The 24,707-nt window shown below is 36.0% G+C and overlaps 1 protein-coding gene across 4 annotated transcripts in view; it reads right to left on the bottom strand.

The window, feature by feature from the left end:
- LOC110465038 (calcitonin gene-related peptide type 1 receptor-like) overlaps window positions 1–24,707 on the bottom strand; it is a 114,068-nt gene that overhangs the window by 1,104 nt on the left and 88,257 nt on the right. For all 4 annotated transcript variants that reach the window (XM_021520602.1, XM_021520604.1, XM_021520603.1 and 1 more), the window contains 7 exons: window positions 23,945–24,071; window positions 23,175–23,328; window positions 19,906–19,975; window positions 19,107–19,170; window positions 11,039–11,118; window positions 6,347–6,482; window positions 2,530–2,571 (listed from right to left, as the gene is read on the bottom strand). In XM_021520602.1, coding sequence (XP_021376277.1) covers window positions 2,530–2,571; window positions 6,347–6,482; window positions 11,039–11,118; window positions 19,107–19,170; window positions 19,906–19,975; window positions 23,175–23,328; window positions 23,945–24,071 — 673 coding nt within the window. The remainder of the gene's footprint in view (window positions 1–2,529; window positions 2,572–6,346; window positions 6,483–11,038; window positions 11,119–19,106; window positions 19,171–19,905; window positions 19,976–23,174; window positions 23,329–23,944; window positions 24,072–24,707) is intronic.

The raw sequence follows: 24,707 nt of genomic DNA, 5'->3' as shown, positions 1-24,707 counted from the left end.
TTCGTACTATCTTTATTAAAGTACTATTTACCTCACTGTTAACATGTATAACACCAACATGTACAGTGTTACTTACCTCAATGTTAACATGTATAACACCAACGTGTACAGTGTTACTTACCTCACTGTTAACATGGATATCACCAACGTGTACAGTGTTCCTTTCCTCACTGTTAACATGTATAACATCAACGTGTACAGTGTTACTTCCCTCAATGTTAACATGTATACCACCAACGTGTACAGTGTTACTTAACTCACTGTTAACATGTATATCACCAATGCGTACAGTGTTACTTACCTCCCTGTTAACATGTATAACACCAATTTGTACAGTGTTACTTACCTCACTTTTAACATGTATAACTCCAATGTGTACAGTGTTACTTACCTCTCTGTTAACATGTATAACACCAACATGTACAGTGTTACTTACCTCACAGTTAACATGTATAACATCAACATGTACAGTGTTACTTACCTCAATGTTAACATGCATAACACCAACGTGTACAGTGTTACTTGCCTCACTGTTAACATGTATAACATCAACGTGTACAGTATTACTTACCTCACTGTTAACATGGATATCACCAACGTGTACAGTGTTCCTTTCCTCACTGTTAACATGTATAACATCAACGTGTACAGTGTTACTTCCCTCAATGATAACATGTACAACACCAACGTGTACAGTGGTACTTACCTCACTGTTGACATGTATAACACCATCGTGTACAGTGTTACTTACCTCACCGTTAACACGTATAAAACCAACGTGTACAGTGTTACTTAACTCACTGTTAACATGTATAACACCAAGGTGTACAGTGTTACTTGCCTCACTGCTGACATGTATATCACCAACGTGTACAGTGTTCCTTTCCTCACTGTTAACATGTATAACAACAATGTGTACAGTGTTACTTACCTCACTGGTAACATGTATAACACCAATGTGTACGGTGTTACTTACCTCACTGTTAACGTGTATAACACCAATGTGTACAGTGTTACTCACCTCACTGTTAACATGTATAACAACAATGTGTACAGTGTTACTTACCTCAATGTTAACATGTATAACTCCAACGTGTACAGTGTTACTTACGTCACTGTTAACATGTATATCACCAATGCGTACAGTGTTACTTACCTCACTGGTAACATGTATAACACCAATGTGTACGGTGTTACTTACCTCACTGTTAACGTGTATAACACCAATGTGTACAGTGTTACTTACCTCACCGTTAACACGTATAAAACCAACGTGTACAGTGTTACTTAACTCACTGTTAACATGTATATCACCAACGTGCACAGTGTTACTTACCTCACTGTTACCATGTATAACACCAATGTGTACAGTGTTACTTAGCTCACTGTTAACATGTATAACACTGTACACGTTAGTGTTATACCTGTTAACAGTGAGGTAAGTAACATTGTACACGTTGGTGTTGTACATGTCAACAGTGAGGTAAGTACCACTGTACACGTTGGTGTTGTACATGTTAACAGTGAGGAAAGTAACACTGTACACGTTGGTGTTATGCATGTTAACATTGAGGTAAGTAACACTGTACATGTTGATGTTATACATGTTAACTGTGAGGTAAGTAACACTGTACATGTATAACACTAACGTGTAGAGTGTTACTTACGTCACTGTTAACATGGATAACACCAATGTGTACAGTGTTACTTACCTCACCGTTAACACGTATAAAACCAACGTGTACAGTGTTACTTAACTCACTGTTAACATGTATATCACCAACGTGCACAGTGTTACTTACCTCACTGTTGATATCTATGCCAAGATACTACAGTGTATTTACCTCATTGCTGACAACATATCTACCTTCGTACTATCTTTATTACAGTACTATTTACCTCACTGTTAACATGTATATCACCAATGCGTACAGTGTTACTTACCTCACTGGTAACATGTATAACACCAACGAGTACAGTGTTACTTGCCTCACTGCTGACATGTATATCACCAACGTGTACAGTGTAACTTACCTCAATGTTAACATGTATAACACTAACGTGTAGAGTGTTACTTACGTCACTGTTAACATGTATATCACCAATGCGTACAGTGTTACTTACCTCACTGGTAACATGTATAACACCAATGTGTCCAGTGTTACTTACCTCACTGTTAGCATGTATAACATCAACGTATACAGTGTTACTTACCTCACTGCTAACATGTATAACACCAATGTGTACTGTGTTACTTACCTCACTGTTAACGTGTATAACACCAATGTGTACAGTGTTGCTTACCTCACTGTTAACATGTATATCACCAACGTGTACAGTGTTACTTAACTCACTGTTAACATGTATATCACCAATGCGTACAGTGTTACTTACCTCCCTGTTAACATGTATAACACCAACGTGTACAGTGTTACTTCCCTCAATGTTAACATGTACAACACCAACGTGTACAATGTTACTTACCTCACTGTTAACATGTATATCACCAACGTGTACAGTGTTACTTACCTCACTGTTACAGAAGCAGTACATCGTAGAAACAAACGCCCCCTAAAATCAAAATACAACAATTTAGCTGAATATTTCTTTTCCATATTTATCATTTCTTTATTGACTGAAATTGCAAAGAATTTAGTTTCTATCCAACATTCAATCAATGTAACCTACATGTATTTCACTAAAATCAAAAATTGTCGATTTCGCTTTAAAATACGTGTTTTTATGTTGTTTATGACGTAAATATTGTGTACACCATTGTGACGTCATAATGAATGTCTGTCTGATGTATCATTGACAATTGCTTATTGGATTTATGATGATGTAAATGTCGAAAACAAAGGTAACAATAAAAGGTAAATTAAGAGGATTTTTTTATATGTAAAAAGGTGCTAGGAAAAGAAGAAGCTCGCAATGACAGAGCACACAGGACAGATTAAGTAGAAGACCCGCATTGTCGGTAGCCTACTGCGATAATACAGAAGATGACAGTATAATGATCCCCAAACGTGCAGTAGTGTTGATGGAGTGACATCTGGGTTAACAGCGATGTCTTGACGCCTTTTCCTGAGTAGTTTGCAGACAATCATTTTCGTATTTCGTTTTCGATAGACGACATCTTGAAAGATCCTGTATATCTCATACATTCCATTTAGTGCTATTCATAAAACAACGAGGTCTCTCTGCTGCGCTGATAGAGTAATAATTCGCGTGGAGAGACATACAAACAGACAGAGAAGACATACTTGTGATTGGTAACTATTGCTCAACTAACCACGTGGTGCCCCTGGACCACCCCTACAAACATAGAACATATACAACGTCTTGGAAACCTCATAGTAAAGCCACTGGTGTTCAATTAGGTTTTTATTGATTTAACGCTTTTGTGTGTTCACAATGTCCTGCCACAGCCAGACCTGGTGACTTGACCAGACAGGTGACCTTGTTCTGTGTTATTAACACTAGACAATGGTCAACAGAATGCCTACAGGAACGTCGATCAGATTTATGAAGGATACTCATGACCTATCCGTACTCGTGTTCACAATGCCTTTTACCCCCATTGCACAGCAGAAGAATTGTTATCATGACATGGTTTCCAGATAACGTCTTAATGATAAGAGACTGTCAAAAGCTGTGTAATAGATCGTGGGCTGCATTTGTTCTATCAACGACTTATCCAGGGGTTTCTACCTGAGAGACCTGAATGTACACTGTCAAATTGTATAGCCGCTATTATGACCTGATTTTCTACTTTATATATTTATGAGATTTAAGCGTCTACCGTGATAAAAAAAACTTATTCACTATGGCTTAAATTGTATGTTAATATTTCTTGGATTTGACAGGAGATATGATGACAGGTGTCACATGTCGTGTAGGAAATATATAATTCTCCGGAACACACGGCTTCGTGGGGTTTGTGATATGTGTTTTGTCTCCCGTGCCTGCTGCTATTTTTATGTCGACTTGAATTATCTGTCATTGCTTGTTGACACTGTGGTATGTTTGCTCGTTTGTAGATGCTCTGGTAATTGTTTTTTTCCCTGTATGGTGTGAGTGTGATATTTTTGTCTTCATATTTTGATGGTTTAGAATGATTACTCTGCGGTACTTTCTGTCCTCATGTATAGACTGTGTATTACACTTTGTTCCCCTGTGTGGACGGTGATACATTTTGAGGTGTTGAAGATATGATATAAATTTTCCTCGCTGCATGCTATATATATTTTGTTAGTAATTTTACAAGGCATATGCAACAGTAGTGGTCATTATATTGTTAATGACTCCGCTAGGAGTCGAATCCGGGAACTCTGGTTTACTAGTCTTACGCTCTACCGAATGAGCTGAAGAAAAATTCTCCCTAGCCGAGTCGGTACCGAATGAGCTAAAGAGAAATTCTCCCTAGCCGAGTCGGAAGGAAGCGTCTAGTATTTTACCAGGGAATCACATACTGTTGATATAACCACAATGTTGATTTTTCTTCAAAATATTTAAAGACAACATTTAATCGCTGAAATAAATAGATATATTTATGTGTTAATAAATCCCAGTGGATAAGAGCACTTCTTTAATTTTTTCTTTCTTTTAATTTTCAGTTTAGTCACATGATAAAGTCATACAGGCACAACGAATATATGACAAATATATCAACAATTATTGAGATATTGTACATGTACAATATATATACGTGTAAATATATAACCTTAAAGTATAATGTTCAGACCGAAAAGTTGGACATTTAGATCTAGCTGTATTGAGTCCAATAGTGTGTCATTTCGACCAAAAGGCGTGACGGTTAAAGTAAACAAGCGTGACGCTCGAACCCGAATGATCGTAAAGTTACAAAATGTAGTAATTGGCTTAAGATGGATTACTAGATACATGTAGGTCTTCAACGAAAACCGAGAATGATTCCGCTTATGAATTGACACCGACGTTTTTAATCCAGCATGCAAACTATGTTTGTACCGAGCATGAACTCACATTCCCGTTGTTAAAACCATGACAGTGTTGACTACTTCACCTCACACAAGAGGGCGCTGCTGTTGTTTAGCAGCGAGACATTGATCCACAGAGTGCCCGGAAAGTCTGGTATTACGAAACTAAAATGTTTTGTGATGGTCCATCATCCCTATAGGGATTCCAAGTATTATTACTCCTGGATCTTTCCTATACCAGCATAAAGTCTATTTCAAGATGGTTTTATTATACAAAGCTGTCATTACAAGACCTTTGGTAGCTTCGTATCCATGAAAAAATCTTCGATTACCCTGATATGCGAATTGTTTGATGACAGGATAAGAAATACCGTGGTGCTATTTCTGTTGTATCGTAGAACAAAGCTTGGTTATATATATACTGAGGGGACATTTTACAGAGAATCAGCGTGGATTGAAATCCTCATGATAATAAACCTTGACCAGGTAGTTAATTGGTCAACATGACCATCGGCATTACATGTATGAGAGAACTGTATATAACCCAATGTTGTGACGAAACTGCATCATAAAGCAAACTTTCATTTGATTAATATCAATATATTGGCTTATAAAGTTTGTCTTTCATCCGTGTTAATATAATGACGTCTTACTTACGATGTTTTGTTGTTCTGGTGAAAAATTGGAACTAATGTTAGTACATTAACTCAATGTCTGAATGTGGTTAAATTTTACTCTATAATTTCTAACGATAGCTACATTTTATGTCTACCAACATTTGATTTGTCCTGTACATCTATGTTACCGGTGTGACTAGTCACTGTGTTATAAATTAGTGTTGTCTTGTAGCATAACGAGTGTGATTAGTAACGTTGTTGTATGTCAATGTAGGAGTGGCATATTCTTTTATGTTATCAAACAACCAATGGGTATCAGTGTTTAAGAAACAGTGTTTTTTTTCTATGTGGGAGAAGGTTATGTTTAACTGTGCAAAAGTGCTCTGTTATGTGTAAGATATAAGAAACGTGTAAATGTAAAAGAGCGTTATGTTATATGTAAAGAGGTAACCAAGGTTTAACGGTGTTATAGTGCTTTGCTATATGTAACGAGACCCATGCGTCTTTGATATGTGTCAAAAGAACACTTATGCGGTTTTGTTTCGTAGTGCTTTGCAATATGTAGAGAGGAGACCATTGACGTGTTACTGTGTCAAGGCGTATTTCTAAATGTGAGAGACGTTCAACGCACTTATTCTGTTGTTTATATATATATAGGTGCGCTTTTCTTTTAATTCTGGATTTTTCTATTATTTTTGTAGCTTTATTTATAATATATGTTTGATGATTTTCCATGGTTTTGCTAGCGTGGCAGCGATGAATAAAACATACCTGTAACGATACGACCAGTGCGCTGATGTAGTGGTACGCTGTTTCCATGTCGGATCCTATCTCCGGACGTAGGGGAACGAGAAGGAACTGAAGTCCCAACAGAGGGATCAAAATTAACGTAGCTCGCGCAGCCTTCCTGGATTAAACAAAAGAAAATAAATTGAACAGATTGAACGGCTTCATGACTATGCCAAGCAAAGTAGGTCTCCATATATAAGTCTTTCACAGCTTTGCAGACAGAAAATAAATACCATCTTGTGCAAGGTTCCCATAACAGAACAATTACTGACTAACACAGTGATAAAGAAACACGATTATGAAGCTTCCGTATTGTGTTGGATAAATTAAAAATGGTGTCATGATAGCAATTGAACTTAATGGGTTACATGTATGATTTACACTCTATAGATACATGTAGAATCAGGAGGTATTTACGGATCCTTCATCCAGTTATTCTTATCTAATATCATGCCATCTAACCACCTGTAATTTTTTTCTGGAGTAATCGTCTCCGACATTAGTAGAATGATCTAATCCTGATCTTCACAGATGTGTTTTTTTTATGGGCACGGGAGAGACACGGGACCTAAACATTTGCGTCTTATCTAACGGATTATTGTAGTAACAAGACCTGATAAGGTTTATGATACACAAGAGAAGTAATCTCATATAACGTTCGTGTTCGTTCTCTGTGGGATGGGTTTGTCTTCTTTATAACCTTGCTAAACAGGTAATCAAACGTATGCTTTTTACGCCCTAGTTTTGAGGATTGTTTGACCAGTAAAAATCGAGGTAATTGAATCAATAGCAAATGGTCTTTATGTCATCTCTCGCCCTTAGGAATATGTTCGACCTTTTCTGTTAATACTAACAGCATGCGATATTTTACAAGTAGATAATACATGCAGTCTGTTTCCATACGTGTTAAGACGGTAAATATGTATGGACAGTTGTGTTTGCTTTCCTTTTTGATGCTGTTTAATTGCAAACATCTGACAAAATGTCCTTTCACGAATGTGGAGAGACAAAAATAAGTAAAAGAAAAATGTCGTGAAACAAATACAAACATCATAGCTTTTACACACTGGAATGTCAGTCTAACCCGATGCCTAGTCTCCTGACATTCTGTTTACTCTGATATAACGCTATATCATCAACCTTTGCTTATGAAAAAAGAAATAAATGAATAGGCAAAACATGCGTTTGAATTCTGACCAATATGTTGTATCTAACTGTGTGTTGGATGAATAAATCTGACCGATGTGTTCAATTTTCATTTAATTTCAATAAATTTTATCGTCAAAGGACAAATGGATTGGGCAGCAGGCACAGCTTATTTAAGTCCTCTCCAAACACAGTGACAAACAGTGGTACAAGCATAGACACTACATGTAGAACACATACAAACACATATAAACAAGTTGGTATTATTAAATTAATAATCAAATTAGGGTAAACAACTACTAATACCCATTTTTATTATAATTGAATTAATGGTTTAAATTCTAACCTTTTATCTTGATACCAAAAAGACATATAATATATATATATATATATACATGTTGTTAAGAGAAAATAAAAAATAATTTGTTGATGGAGCTGCAAGTTTAAGCATTTGACGATGTGTTATTTTCCACAATGAGACAGATGACTAGTCAAACAACTGTCTGTCTTACAAGGAGTCGATTTTAACAGGTTAAAAATGTTAATATGTACAGTATAACATGTCTAAATCGGATGTCACCGGGACCAAAATATTTGTCCGGTTTAAACAGGTGTCCGGTTTATACAGGGTCGGTATGTCAATTTTTGAAAATACAAAAATGGAGTGTTTTGCATAAGATCTGTATGCAAGTGTCAATATATACAACAGAGAAATGAATCAATTGCAATGTTAAATTATTAACAAAATACACAGTCTATAATACATATGAAGGGCGATCCAACATTGGATAGCGCTAATTCGTTAAGAAAGTGTTTGATTTAGATTGTAGCCGGCCGAGTGAAATGGCATGACCGGAATTAACAGGTTGTTTTTACATGAATTACTATGCCAACTTTTGTGAAACAACACCGTTTTTCGGAATGGAGAGGGTTCGGTTTATACAGGGTTTAACTGCTATGATTATATAGGGAATATGCCGGGACCACAAACCACAACCGGTTTAGACAGGGATCCGGATTAGACAGGGGCGGTTTTGACAGGTTATACTGTATATATTTGTATATTAAAAAGTAATAACATTCGAATTAACGAGGAGTTATTGCAGATACAAAACTGCACATTAATTTTCCTAAAAACACCAGGATATAATGTCAGTACGTGTGTCTCCGAACTAAATTGTGACGATGTTATGATCAATTAGACCGATCACCATAGGAACACCACCGTATTACTGTCATTTTCTACTCGACCAGAAGAACGCTTAGAGTTAAATCCGTCACCACCGGCTCTCGATTCCAATGTTATAGGCTAACTCTACCACGCGATCTACGTCTATATTACATGCAGTTTTAAGAGAAATGTAAATACTTCAAATTATTGACTTCCTTTATGTTGACCTTTGACCCTTCGGTATTCATTTGTGTCTTCGAAGCCACAAAGAAAGCACATTCTGAGTTAAATCCATCACTGCAAAGAGATTATGCCTATCATATAGCAACTGGTCAATTGAATGACCTTGACATTGAATCCGACCTTTTCAATTCAACGTCAATACAAATTCCGTCACTCCCATGAATGCTTTCATCTTATTGATTTACCTTTGGTAAAGCAGACATTCAACGAAGGATCGTTAAGAATGGAGCATTCCAAACTCAACAAAATATAACCGTTCATAAACCTTTTTCAATTCGTTTATAGCATGATGAATTTCTGATCAGAATTTGCGAGTAAACATTTAGTTAATGTGCATAAATCTGAACAATTTCTCTAGATCAATTGCTGCAAAAGCTCACTATATATAAACATACAAAATAGGCTACGGAACACGGTCTCTGTTTCTGGTCAATTTCACATGATATCCAATTCACTACCTTGTCATAAGAATTTGGTAATGTTTTGCAGAAAAGAATTAAGATTATACAGCACACACAGTTGCAAAGCAAAGCATTCTCTATTGTCACATACAAATGGCATAGTAACATCAACAAAATATCTTGCATAGAGTCACAAACTAAAGTATATTTAACTTAACTCTTAGTGAAGTATAACCTATATACAAACCCATACCAAATATAACCTCAATGCAGAACCGTAGTAAAATACAACTTGTATACAGACCTATAACATATTCTGTTGTAGAATTATGTTAATTTATTTGTGTAAAGATCAATAGAAAATAAAACATGAATATTGATTAAAATAGTAAAATACATATGTTATGCCAACTCATAGTAAAAAAAACCATGAATATATACCCATAATAAAAACTGACCTACACTTAGATCCGTAGTAAATGCCATACTTTAAACAATAATGACAGACGTTATTTAATCTTCCTTCACAGTGAAATCAAATCATTTCTCCAGCGAGATTCTTTAGAAAATACGTATATTTACTAACGATACACGATGCAGTAGGCTTGCCAGTGGGACATGTTATACGTACTAAGTTTGCCTGTGGGATATGCTATACGTACTTTGTTTGCCTGTGTGATATATTATACGTACTTTGTTTGCCAGTGGGATATGTTATACGTACTTTGTTTGCCTGTAAGATATGTTATACGTACTTTGTTTGCCTGTGTGCTATGTTATACGTACTTTGTTCGCCTGTGGGACAAGTTACACGTACTTTGTTTGCCTGTGTGCTATGTTATACGTAATTTGTGTGCCTGTGTGATATGTTATACGTACTTTGTTCGCCTGTGTGATATGTTATACGTACTTTGTTTGCCTGTGGATATGTTATACGTACTTTGTTTGCCTGTGGGACATGTTATACGTACTTTGTTTGCCTGTGGGATATGTTATACGTACTTTGTTTACATGTGTGATATGTTATACGTACTTTGTTTGCCTGTGTGATATGTTATACGTACTTTGTTTGCCTGCGGGATATGTTATGCGTACTGTGTTTGCCTGTGGGATATGTTATACGTACTTTGTTTGCCTGTGGGATATGTTATACGTACTTTGTTTGCCTGTGGGATATGTTATGCGTACTGTGTTTGCCTGTGGGATATGCTATACGTACTTTGTTTGCCTGTGGGATATATTATGCGTACTTTGTTTGCCTGTGTGATATGTTATACGTACTTTGTTTGCCTGTGGGATATGTTTTACGTACTTTGTTTACCTGTGGGACATGTTATACGTACTTTGTTTGCCTGTGTGATATGTTATACGTACTTGTTTGCCTGTGTGCTATGTTATACGTACTTTGTTTGCCTGTGGGATATGTTTTACGTACTTTGTTTGCCTGTGGGATATGTTATACGTACCTGTTTGCCTGTGGGATATGTTTTACGTACTTTGTTTGCCTGTGTGATATGTTATACGTACTTTGTTTGCCTGTGTGATAAGTTATACGTACTTTGTTTGCCTGTGTGTTATGTTATACGTACTTTGTTCGCCTGTGGGACAAGTTATACGTACTTTGTTTATCTGTGGGATATATTATACGTACTTTGTTTGCCTGTGGGATATGTTATAGGTACTTTGTTTGCCTGTGGGATATGTTATACGTACTTTGTTTGAGTAGCCTCTGGAACCTGTCTCAGCTTTGTGATCAAGAGACGGACTATATTGCACAGGAAAACGAAATTGGCCTGAAATTAGAAAAACAGAAAATGGCAATACTAACAGTGAGGCAATATTGCTATATTTTCTTACTGAACTAGCGACACAATTAATGTTTGTATCAAGAATGTAGGCAATCAAGCATGTCTGATGGATTTTTTATTATATGGCATTACAACTTATTAGAATTATCAGTATCGATTCGAAAAACTTAGCTAGCAAAAACAATGTCAAAATATAATTAGGATAAGGGTTTTCTTGCACAATTAAACAACAGACTTATTTTCCCGAAAATGACTCAGATGTTCAAATTGTCCACTAGAGACGACTATTGAATATGGCCATGCCCTAGTTAAATTAAGGAGAAACTCGACCTGATGACATGCTGTCATCTTATATTGCATTGATTGTAACTAATAAATAACTATACACATTAACGCTTGTGCCTCGGTTTCCATGATCTGATGGCTACATAGCACCAAACACCAATAATTCAGTCAAATGGGATTATACCTTTGGTACGCATGACCTGTATCACTGATTAGCTGGATGCCAGTGTAGTAAGGTTTTCCTGTCGATAAGTCCAAGAGCAATAAAAAACTTAACGCATTTGATACCATCATAGAAGCTTTCATATCCTCCCACTGGCTTTAATATTGTATTTTTATGTATTTATAATAAGAAACAATATCGTATCACGCGATAGAGAATTATTCCTGAATGTCTTAGGGGTAACGTAAAGGATTTAGCAATATCATTATATATATAATTGAATATTTTTTACTGTGAAATCTCTCATTTACGTGGGGTTTGTAATGTCGTTGACTTTGCTGGTTATCATTGTCCAGGCATTCAAACGTCCACGAGGTAGATGAAAATTTGAAATAAAGCAATTCTCCGTTTGAGCGGGTTCTCGTAGTCCACGAATTCACGTACACACGAAGTGTTGCTTTATTGGAAAACCACGAATTTTAGGCGCCACAAGAATATCAGATTTCACAGTATTGCTGGTGTTAATAAATAATTTCCTTTATTTTTTCCATTATCTAGTTTCATATTTTACATTAGACAAAACTGTTTCCTTGTTATACATATTTACCACGGCAACCTTGGCATATTTGTCCTGGATACAAAGGAGATCTTCAACAGCCAAAGTGCCCCCTCCCCCTAATGCGATCGAAACAAATATCTTTAAAATATTTAAGAAAGAGCGTCTGATTGATCACACGTCGCTTCACCGACCTTTAAAATTAAAATCAACTTGTTCTCTGGCCTTAAGGAAAGTTGATGATAAAAATGATCTAAGCTGTGTGACCTGACAAAAATATGAAAAGGTGCTCCAATAGATATAAATGGTGAGCTTCGATTCGAAATCGACCTCAAAAAATATTTGAAAGCGATAACGCGTCCAGTGAAGATGAACTTTATGTAACAACTGTACTTTGTCGGGCAGCAGTCATAAATTTGATAAGATCGTGATTGGCTACACTATTCATGAGTATGCTAATAAAGCATTTCTGACACCAACTCATTTCTGCCCCATATCGCCACTTGCGCCATTCAGAAAATCCAGTGAATGATGTGTTTGATAAGAGTATATGAACCAGTTGGAAGTTGAATGTATCGAGTCGTTGGATTCCGTAGACTAATTGATAATTTGATAGATTAATGAGACTTTAAACAGATGTGACACTGTTTCCATGTTTGGTTTTGTTTGACGTCCTTTTAACAGCTAAGGTCATTTAAGGACGTGAATGTGTGTAGTGTATTAGTGCTTGAGTGTGTGTATGCAAGAGACAGGGTATGTTGGTGTGCTTCCCTCCTTGTGATACCGCGGATCTGATCCCGACTTTATAGTGTTATCGCACTGAAATACCATGCCGAATGTACCCATCACAGCATTCCGCCCGGTCACATTATACTGACAATGGGTGAATAAGTTGTTGCCATTCCCCTAAAAGCTGAACGTTAAGCAGGGAAAAACGACTATTTTGGTCGCTTTTGTGTCCGCAAATAGAGGACACCAAAGCAAATCCCCAATTCGGCAGGGGGTTCTCTCATCAGTCGCCTCCTACCCTACGATACATGCAGTGGGTAACAGCAGGTGTATTCTTTTCCCGATCCCCCACCTGCAGGGGTGTGTTTCAATGTCCACAATATCTATAGTAAGTATTTTAAACGTTTTATTTACTGACCAGGCTGTAGAAAACATCTTAACGAAATTCCATATATTTATATAAAGAAACACACAGTTTCTGTTTTTTGTTGATATTCACGATTGCCATTACTATTGAATTGGATATATAATTTGTTCGAGGTGTCTTGATATCGATAAATGGTCATGTAGGAACAGATTATTTGTTTATCAAATTCCGTTCATTTTAAAAAAGAAACTAACTTTTATTTGAATATGTTTCTATAGTTTCACTGTAGTCATCTTGAATAAAAGTGGAAGCTAAATTTGCATATATATATTGATTAGGAGGCCCCTACGTACCCAAATAACGTTACGTGCAGAAACAACCAAACATATTGCGCTATCAGAGTCTATTTTTTCAAATATGCACGGCGCAACCCTAAATAAAACCAGAAGTCGTAATTTTTCGAGATGATGCCCCGATATCGATAAGTAATCAGGGATTCCCAACATATCTGTATGCCAAATTTCGTGCTTTAATTTACAAGCGCATTTTTCACCTTATCCTCGCTATCAGTCTAACGTTTGTATTACATTGATACTGTTTGTTTCTAACCCGCTCCCATGTCTGTTAGTGGTCATGTAGCATTTCCATTGCATTTCAATAAAGCGATAAAGATGAAAAATAACGGCGGATCGGATGAAAAATCCCCATTCCAACCGAATGTTTTGGCGTAATTTTTGAACTAGAAAATGCGGAATATTTTTTCTTCAGTTGTACACTTTAAATATGCCATACTTGCAGAATGAAACTTTTCAATGTACATTTCTTTTGTTTACAATTCTGTAATCGGACAAAGTGTAATTGATACTAAACTATGGCCTGCTCATTAAACAGTATAATGATAAGAAGTGGCTTTAGTGGTAGGCGAGATTGTATAATTCATATTTGGTGTTTCTATTATTTTTGTTATCCCTTTGTTCGCCTGCCCTTAAATTAAAAACACAATAAATGAACGAAGATGAATTATTTAACACACTACGTACTAACAGCACAACAACCAGACAAGACCCACAGGTCTGGGCGGAGACTAGACCCACAGGTCTGGGGCGGAGACTAGACCCACATGTCTGAGCGGAGACTAGACCCACATGTCTGAGCGGAGACTAGACCCACAGGTCTGGGCGGAGACTAGACCCACATGTCTGAGCGGAGACGTCTGGGCGGAGACTAGACCCACATGTCTGAGCGGAGACTAGACCCACAGGTCTTGGCGGAGACTAGACCCACAGGTCTGGGCGGAGTCCCGCTACACTCGTTACGGGCATTTTATTCAAAATCAAGCTAACGATATGTCTAAGCTATGAGAAAAATAGTTCCTATATATATGCCGCAAAACTATCATCACTGACTTATAGTATAACACCTCTTTGGGCCTCTCTTGAGTGGATAAACACGCTCATATGACAACTTATATCATCGTTTGTATGTTTCATACGAGTCTTTTCTGAATCCTCAGAGGATTCGCAAGGTCGTAAATTCCCTGAACCAACGTCGTAAATCATATTTGTATAGTTGTACACGACAAATATAACCGGCATTTTAAGTAACCAGCGGTCTAATGTCTGTACCAATAGTCGAACCGTATATATGTGTATAATTGATTTAACAAGCGTCTTTGTAAAGCAGATGTTAATTCGACGTTTCACTTCGACCTTGACAATAGTGAGGAATTTTATGAGACGTAACGATTATTTAATGCGCGAAGTTACATTTTCTCGTAGATATGTGTGGTACGCCGGGAGATGGGATGTAATGTTTTAGTGCACTCTGGAGACGTGTTTCCTACTCCAGCAGATTGCCAAATGTGTTGGACGGCCGACATTCAGCGATCGCTTGACCGCATTTAATAGTCTGCGTGAAGGAAATTGCGTGCCATCCGATCCCCTGTGACTCCGCTCTTTATCCAGTGTCCGAAGATGACTTGTCATTCAAAAATGATAGGCGATACTGAAGCCGAATGATCTTGAAATAATTGGCAGGCGGACGGACCTGAGTTCTAGTTTATCAATATTTGTTAGATTACCAAGTCGTTGTTATAAAGCTATAATATTTGTTGCATTTAACATTTACTTGTAACACAATATATTGATTTCATGCCCTCAAATATTATTCCAAACATTGCACATTGGTTGATTTTATTGCCGAACCAAATTGTCCGTTTTATTGGAAAACCAAATACAACATTAACTATTTTAGTCAAACTACCAAGCTTACACCAACGTTTGCTGCAGCAAACGGTGCAGGATATATACATATACGTCACTGATGAGTGAAGATATCAATTTACATAAGGGTTGTCAACGAGATTTGATTGATGCTTTTAATCTCATTACGTATTGTGCGGTATTTTCCCATGATGTGGCATGTGTTTCACTTTCTCTTGATATGAACCCATAATTCAATGAAATTCTAACAAACGAATTATATATAGATTTATATCATAGACAGCCGTTTTCGAAAACGTGGAACGAACTCCTGGGATGCATAGCTATAGGCGGTAGATACACAAATGCCCCCTGTTTCTATGTTAAACTAATACTAAGTAAATGATAAACCCATATGCCTACTCCAGGCGGTAGATACACAAATGCCCCCTGTTTCTATGTTAAACTAATACTAAGTAAATGATAAACCAATATGCCTACTGCAGGCAGTAGATACACAAACGCCCCCTGTTTCTATGTTAGACTAATACTAAGTAAATGATAAACCAATATGCCTACTGCAGGAGGTAGATACACAAACGCCCCCTGTTTCTATGTTAAACTAATACTAAGTAAATGATAAACCAATATGCCTACTGCAGGCGGTAGATACATAAATGCCCCTGTTTCTATGTTAAACTAATACTAAGTAAATGATAAACCAATATGCCTACTGCAGGCGGTAGATACATAAATGCCCCTGTTTCTATGTTAAACTAATACTAAGTAAATGATAAACCCATAAGCCTACTCCAGGCGGTAGATACACACATGCCCCCTGTTTCTATGTTAAACTAATACTAAGTAAATGATAAACCAATATGCCCAATTGATATTATAATTAATTATTGATAAAAACACCTTATATAATTACTTATATACCAAACTTTTCGGGTGTAACAAATACAGATATGTAGACATGCTACCGGTCCCTGTGTTTTTGTTATTATCTTACATCTATATTCTTCTACAACGTAGAGTAATAAAGTCTTAATAATGTCAGTTTTGTACAGGCAAGACAGGTCTTTTACAGGCAAGACAGGTCTTTTACAGGCAAGACAGGTCTTTTACAGGCAAAACAGGTTTTTTACAGGCAAGCCAGATCTAACTGATTTGCCTTGTAACCAACTAGCATGGATAGTCTAAAAGAGTGTTAATTTATGCATTTTGCAAATCATATCAAGTTGATATTACTGGATCGTAAAAAAGATTTCTCCTGTGAAAAGGATCGATCATATGGTATAAATTAAGTCATCAGTGTCATTTCAATAATCATACGGTGTGATATAGGGAAAACTATCTTGTTCATGTATAGATAACAATTATATATAATGATCGAGGTGATTCTAAAAAATATCTTCCTTAGTTAGAGTATGGACCAAATTTAACTTATTCAATCCGCTAATAAAATGTAATTGTTGATTATCCACATTCAAAGAGCGGATATTATTTTACAAACGCAGACAGTGAATTCTATGAATAGATTATCTTCCTGTCTTCAAAACTGCAATTTCACAAATAAAAAACGTCATAACGTCAGGTCATCAATTTTAGGGTTGTACAATTCACAAAGCAGCCTTTGTATGTTTTTTTTTTACAATGGCATGGATCTAATAGACTGATCAATTCAATTTGTTTTATTTGTCAAAGCAGACAAACATCAACTTCATTGTCACTGTACAATTATATATACCATTGAATGAATTTGGAAATGTTTGCTTCAAATGGAATGTCTCCTCGCACTAGGTGACGTGATGAATCGGAACAACAAAACACTGAAATACTCGTAATACGCAGAAGAAAATAAAAGTTCACCATCAATATTGTGAGGAAAACAGCTACCCAAAATTTCGAGATAATGACAGTAAGTCGAAATATGAAGTTATTATCCCGAAATTACGAGTTAATGTCACAAAAAAGAGAGATTTTTACGTGACCCTTATGCTCTTCCGTATAAAAATAAAACAGTGGATAAAAACCTAAGTCCACCTATGGCGACGTTTGATTTTATTCACGTGCTCACGATGAAAAAAATGATAATCTATACAGTTCAAATAATTGTTTAGAAACAACACGTGGAGATTTGTGATGATCAATTAAAGGACGATTGAGATTATTGAACGATTTTCAGTAATTAGTTGAGTATAACAGTATTTGTATAACTCCAAACCAATCAAAATAAACATTCATTTTATTTCGTTAGCTCGAACTTTACACGCTAACAGGACATCCTGTTGTGATTATTGTAACAAGAAGCTAGAGGTGTGCTAATGACATTGTTATTTCTCCATGTTCAACCCCTCGAATAAGCTTCGATTTGCACTTAAACGGCAATACGTTAATCAGAACATTTCATGAAATCCACGGGAAGGACTACTTCGTTCTTAATTTATGATCCGCAGTTTGTACTTTTAAAAACATTTAAGACATATTGACTTTTTCTGTCAATTACATTTCTCTTAGATTTACTGCGGGGTTCCAGATACTAAATACCGTTTCATATCCAAGATTACATCTTCACAGAAAAGTCCCGAAGCTAATTTCATTTAGAAATCCTTTATATGATATACTGGTTAGCAAAAACAGTTAGTAATGTATAAATGAAATCGTTTATGATCCCTTCCTATGACGGATATCAGCAACACAGCAGATATTATATCTTATTGCACGCAGCAGTACGCCAGTATCTTCTTGTACTGTTCTCAAAGCATTTCATTGCCTTGTTTTGACATGCCATGTATATTATTTTTTAAACACAAACAACATGGTTATTTTATTTTTTCAAAAATCTGTCGAAGAAAGATTATTATTATTGAATACACTTGCAATGTTTTGTCTTTATCGGTTTACCAAACATCATATGACACTTTAAGTAACATGTGAACATGCTATGGTAATTTCCTTAGAAAACAATCGTGATGTAACCATCTCTTAACGATTGCTTTGCGACGCTGTATAGAACTGCTTCACAAACCAATGCCGACATCTGAAGTCGAACAAACGACCCTGGACGCTGACAGTTTGTGGTGCAATTTCATGTATATAGATTACATAATAAATTTACATATACAAGTCAATGAGAGTATTTCAAATATTTCATTTATAATAATATTGGACAAACTGAGCTAAACGTCATCGGCAATCGATCCATTCCCACTGATTCACAGTGTATCTTAAACTATCAATTCAACGAAAGTTACATCCTTTATAACAATGCAATATTATTGATGTTGATGATTTGTGACGTAATTTAATGTGAGGAATTTTTTGAGAAGCGTCTTGTCGAATATTGCTGCTTTAGATAATGTAACCATAGAGAATGAAACCATAGAGAATGAAACGTTAGCGTATGAAACGTTAGCGAATGTAACCATAGAGATGTAACCATAGCGAATGTAACCATAGATAGTATAACCATAGAGAATGTAACCATAGAGAATGTAACACCATAGATAATGTAACCATAGAGAATGAAACCATAGATAATGTAACCATAGAGAATGAAACGTTAGGGAATGTAACCATTGAGATGTAACCATAGCGAATGTAACCATAGATAGTATAACCATAGAGAATGTAACCATAGAGAATGTAATGTTCCGTCATACTTACCACCATAGAGATTATTATAGGGACGTACATTATCCACTGTAGACTGCTCTCTCCTATCCAGCAACTGCAATATCAAACCAAACGAGAATTTCGTTATAAATGATTAACATACATTAAACATTGGCTGTTCCTTTATTAATACTTGATTTAAATTTGTGATATCAATACAAATCTCAAATGAGTGTTCGTCTTATATAAAGTTTTTCATATAAGCGACCTCTGTCGCGCCTAAACGGATACATCGGAACGAGCTTAAAATCATCTATCTCATATTTAAAAGATACAAACTGAATCGAGCTACGCAAGTTTCAATAAAGTATACAAGAATCCTGAATTGGACTATGCTGTGATTATTGAAACATATTACTAATATGTATGAGGACATATCCTAAAATACTACTTGGCCATCGTCTAGTCTTTAATGTCACCGTCGGCATAATGCTTATTGTATTGTATCCCACGTACCGATGCCATAGCATCATACCACATGAGGTGATAAAAACAATATTAAGGCATCTCCATTTCATTCAACGGTATCTGTGTGATAAATAAAACACGCTGTAGATCTGCTGCACCCCTTGTTAAAAGTATAAAAGGGAACTCGTATTCAATTAGAGGTGAATATTGCATATTTATAGGCATCTTGTTTATAATCAAAGATAACTTGTTGACAATGAATGTTGACATGCACCTCGTTAAATCTGACTGCAGGTAAGGTTTTGAAAAGAACAAATTTAAATATTTTCGTTTACTTGACCTTCACAAATAAAGATTTATTACTATCAAGTATGGACGTTACCTTGATCGCTGAATGTCGTCAGCTGAGCCCCGGATACCCGTGTATATTGCCACTAGCACGAAGGGCCAACCTGTATGATAAAATATCAGTATGACATACACTTTACATGATTACTACTATTCAAACATGTTTAAATCAGTCATTTACGCCCCCCTCTCTGCTGAACTAATCAAGGTATCAATCAGAATATTCCTCTTGCTCAAAAATGTCTTCGAAAACAATATCTGTCATACGCTGCTTTAATTGTACAAGCAGTGCAACTCCTGCCACAAACCCTAATTCCTACTATTGTCGGATATAACACACTTTATAACATCATGACGAAGATAAAGAGCTTACTACAGAACAACAAACGGTTAGGAATACAATTATATGGATACAGTATGTATCATATTGGCAACATGGAAATCAACGTCTAAATATCAAAAGGCAAATACAGGAATCTAAGAGACACTTTGAAAAGGGAAACAGAACGAGGTCTAAAACACAAAGCATCCGGAAGGGAAAACATATTGTGTATCAACTGTGCCAAACAGTATGAGGATATGCTATCGGTAATCTACGCTTTAATGTACAGTGAACTAGTCCTTGGTTGTGACAGACACTCAAATTGTATATATGAATGCTGTAAAAGGTTGAAATTCGAAAGTAACGTTCCAATACAAGCCTATATTTCTCTATTCTTTTTTTTATTCATTTGAAACTAAACATTTTTTATGTCGCATCCACCGTGGTAAGTTTTACACCTATCACGCTGACATAATCCTAAGGGACAGCACATCTGTATAGATTCTTAACTAAAAAATGTGCCACTAGTTTGGTTAACACTGCATTATTTAATTTCAATTTCTACATAACCTTATTGTATAGTATGGTATGGTACTTTGCAGGTACTAAACGTGTTTGTAAATTGGATGATGACAACAGGGTCACATGACATCGTGTACACGTGTACATCTTGTTACTTTGTACATATTAACATTGAACTGTTATCAGATGCAGTATACAGTCAATATGAATGCAATTTGGGTGACAGATAAATAGAATGAATATTTATCTGTCACTCAAATTGCATTCATATCGACTGTATACTGCATCTGGTAACAGTTCAATGCTTATATTTACATTAACATGTATAAAGTTTGTTTTGTATAGTAACTGAGGCAAAAATACGTTTGAATTTCCCGCTTATCATATCAGTGACGTCAGTAAGTTCAAATCCTAGAGCAGCCGACATTTCCAGAAGAAATAATATAGTCCCTCGTGTCATTGAAAACCACACGCACATAAAAAGGTTTGAACACAAACTTAGCTTTATTATTTATTTCATATGAGTGTGTATATGTTGAAAAATTGTTAATAATTGCATAACTTCTGCTTGTTTAAAATTAAAGCTGTTTTTCGCGCATTGATATATTACATGTATTTTGAAGTGATGCGGCGCTGAACAGACTTGATTGTTTCCTCGGACACGCCTATGTTTCCTTCGACTGGAATATTACGCTATTTTCAAAAGCATATATACTCCGAAATGTTTAATTAAAGTGGTCCTTTCAGTAGGTGATAACGATTCCAGGGACATTTCGTTTGAAATAGATTCCATGTCTAATCGGTCAGATTAGCATCGCTAGCAGACGACGTTCACAGGGGCTCGGTTTCGTGATTTTGAGAAATGGATGACATCACTGAAAAACACAACACTTAAAAATGTATTTGTACACATTCTAAAACCTTGTCGATACCCTCGACTTTTACTAGGTTTTAGAAATGCTGAATTTTAGTGTTGTGGTTATTCACTGATGTTATGCAAAACTCAAAATCTCGAAACCGATCTCCCGTGTGATGACGTTGACAAACTTGGTAATTTCGTATCTAGAATGGCGCTTACAATAATTTTGTGACACCTACACATCTTATAATAAATTCATATTGTCATACTTTGTCAAGTTGCATTTTTTTCTTTTCGATGACCTATATTGCTAAATGATTACGAACCCAGAATGTTTTCCGACTATAGGCCTATTGATACCGAAAGTATCGGGCGGCCATGTTTGTTTACCTTGTATCAGCTGTATTCCTACACTGGCCGTATCACTGTTAATTGTAGTATACAGTCTCATATACTGCAATTTGGTTTACTAATGACATATAGGCAATGCAAATGCAAACACAGAATGTAAATATTTCATTATAACATACCTGTACATAAGTTTAATCTTTATATAGAAATGTGTCAATGATTTCATTTAGTTTTAGACAGGAGTTAAGATAGGACTAAAATTGAATAATGAATTTACAGGTTTTATAACAATTGATCGATTAAAATAAACGCACGTCATAGGGATTACATTTTGCTGTCAGTATATTTGAAAAATCTGTTGACAGCTTTGTTCATAGATTCGTTCTTTTGAAAATTACATGTAGATAATTTAGCAATTGAAACAAAATCACATTTATGTCTGGCACAAACATGCACGTTCTCTAAACGATACAGTGAGCATCAGTTTATAGCATATGGCGCACGATTATCACCTACATTACAGTCAAATGTTTACAAAAAATGCTTTACAGACACGTACACGTCACATTAGTTGAGTTAAATATCCAACTCAGAGTAAAATACTCACATGCATAAGTCATTTTTAGTTATTCAAACATCTAAGGAATGTTTTCTCAATTGAGCTTAATGTTTCTTTAACCGACAACCGACCCAGGCCTGCTACATGTACATCGCAGTGTACCTTCAACTCACACGTCAACGTAAGGGTGATTAATCAGAGTATCAACTAAAGGAGTGAAATGTGCATACAGTAACCATTAGATGCTGCATGCTAACGGGATAAGACTTGATACCTACATTAACCAATAAAAAGGGGAGTGCATTCCGATACTAACCTATGTCAGATGGGAATACCATTTTACCAACCAATAGAAGGAGAGCTTATAATAATGCTAGCCAATAAGAGTAGAAAGCTTACTTCAACTAGATAGAGGTGAGGGCGTGAGAGCATTCGTACATTAGCCAGTTAAAAGAATGTTAACACATGTTTCTATATCAATAAATAATGTGTGGTTCATCTGACGCACTCGGTTCGGTTGACGTTCTATTGATGCGCTATGTCTTTACGTGTACGCAGTATTATCTAGGAAGATAAAGACGGCAGCCATTTTGTAAACACATGGTTTCTGTGTAAGTCTTCCTATTTATGGTATTAGAAGCCCATAACAATACATACCTCGGCCAACGAGAAGAAAGAGAATGTACTTACACCAGCCTATGAAGTAGCAGGCGATAAGGACGTGTTTGGTGGAGCCAAAAGTGCGAACCATGATGGTATGTAGGTACAGGCCCTCGCAGAACATCCAGGAGAAGTTGCACACCACGCAGTACTGTGCAAACACGTGGATCATCCGGCACCATATCTGGGGACACACAACAGCATATCAGGGACTTGCTTAAAAGGTTGCGTTTGTTTGATTGTTTATTCTTAAAGACAAGTATGTTACCATCAGAATTCTTTGCGGAATCTCTGCAAATAAGGGTATGGTAAGATACCTGATATGAGGTAAAATATTTATTTCGGTGATATCAGGGTTGAAAAGTTGTCAGCAGGCGATAGGTGTCGTGAAAAAAACGTCACATGATAATTAGGTTGTGGGCGTGGTCACCAGTTTAGGAGTATGTTAATACAGATGTAGTTACGTGGCTTAAGTGTGAGGCATGTGGCTATCAGGTACAAAATAATACTGTCCATACAGAACATATGAAAGTGAAGGAATGTAGGAAATAACGCAAAGCTAATGCTAATATATAGGTCAGATCAGACATCAGTGTTAGAGATGGACTCTTTTTATTATTATTAATTTAACTCATTCACCCCTGAAGACACATTTGACCTCTTCCAATTCAAAGGTTGGAATAGTCAATTATGAAAGTTCAGGGGTGAATGAGTTAAAGGGTTCCAATTTTGGAAAATACTCTTCACCTTCTACTTGGTGTTTCATTTATTTATTTTGTTTACAACGCTTGCGTACTTACATGGTTATTCTGAATGACGACGCCATTGGTGGCCACTAGAAGCATGTACAATATCCAGGAGAACCCTGTCAGTACATAGGAAGTGAACAGGTTCTTGTGAATGGTGATGCGGTCACATCGGAGTTGACTATGAAGAAGACAAACAGAATATAGAAACACATATATAAAATAGGCTAATACACATATACATTTACTCATGTACATCAAAATTATCACCCATCTTTGAAAATTATGTTGTTTACAAAATACGACGTACTGTGTATGTATAACGGATGTACCTTATGCATTTCAGTTTATTGGCCTATGCGCTACTTTACATACTCCTTGTGTCATTGAAATCATATTCTTCTCGATAAATTAACAGCGTGTTCGCATTTTAAATACGCCGTTCCAGTCATTTGAGGAGACAATTTTTGTTTTAAAAAATATCAAATATTTTATAAATACGTTTCTATATGTATATTTTTTTTGGTAGTGATTACCAATTATATAAATATTTAATATACCACTTCACATTGACTAACGCGTCCTGTGATCTTTGAAATTTTGTTCATTACTTCAATACTGGACTACAATCAATGCTGTTAATATCAAGGTAACTCAAAGAATCTGTTCCACTTTGGGCAAACACGAGTTAAACAAGTTTCCAATTCAACAAAGAGTTATCACCCCTGATAAATGGGTTTAATTGCTTATTCAAATGTATTAACAAATATCATATTTATAATTAGATTGTTAACAGTCTCTGTGCTTAGCAATCGAC

This window comes from Mizuhopecten yessoensis, unplaced genomic scaffold (assembly GCF_002113885.1).
Source record: "Mizuhopecten yessoensis strain PY_sf001 unplaced genomic scaffold, ASM211388v2 scaffold11047, whole genome shotgun sequence".
Lineage (NCBI taxonomy): Eukaryota > Metazoa > Mollusca > Bivalvia > Pectinida > Pectinidae > Mizuhopecten > Mizuhopecten yessoensis.
The sequence above is the reverse complement of the archived record's forward strand: the minus strand, read 5'-3'. Positions and strand labels throughout refer to the sequence as shown.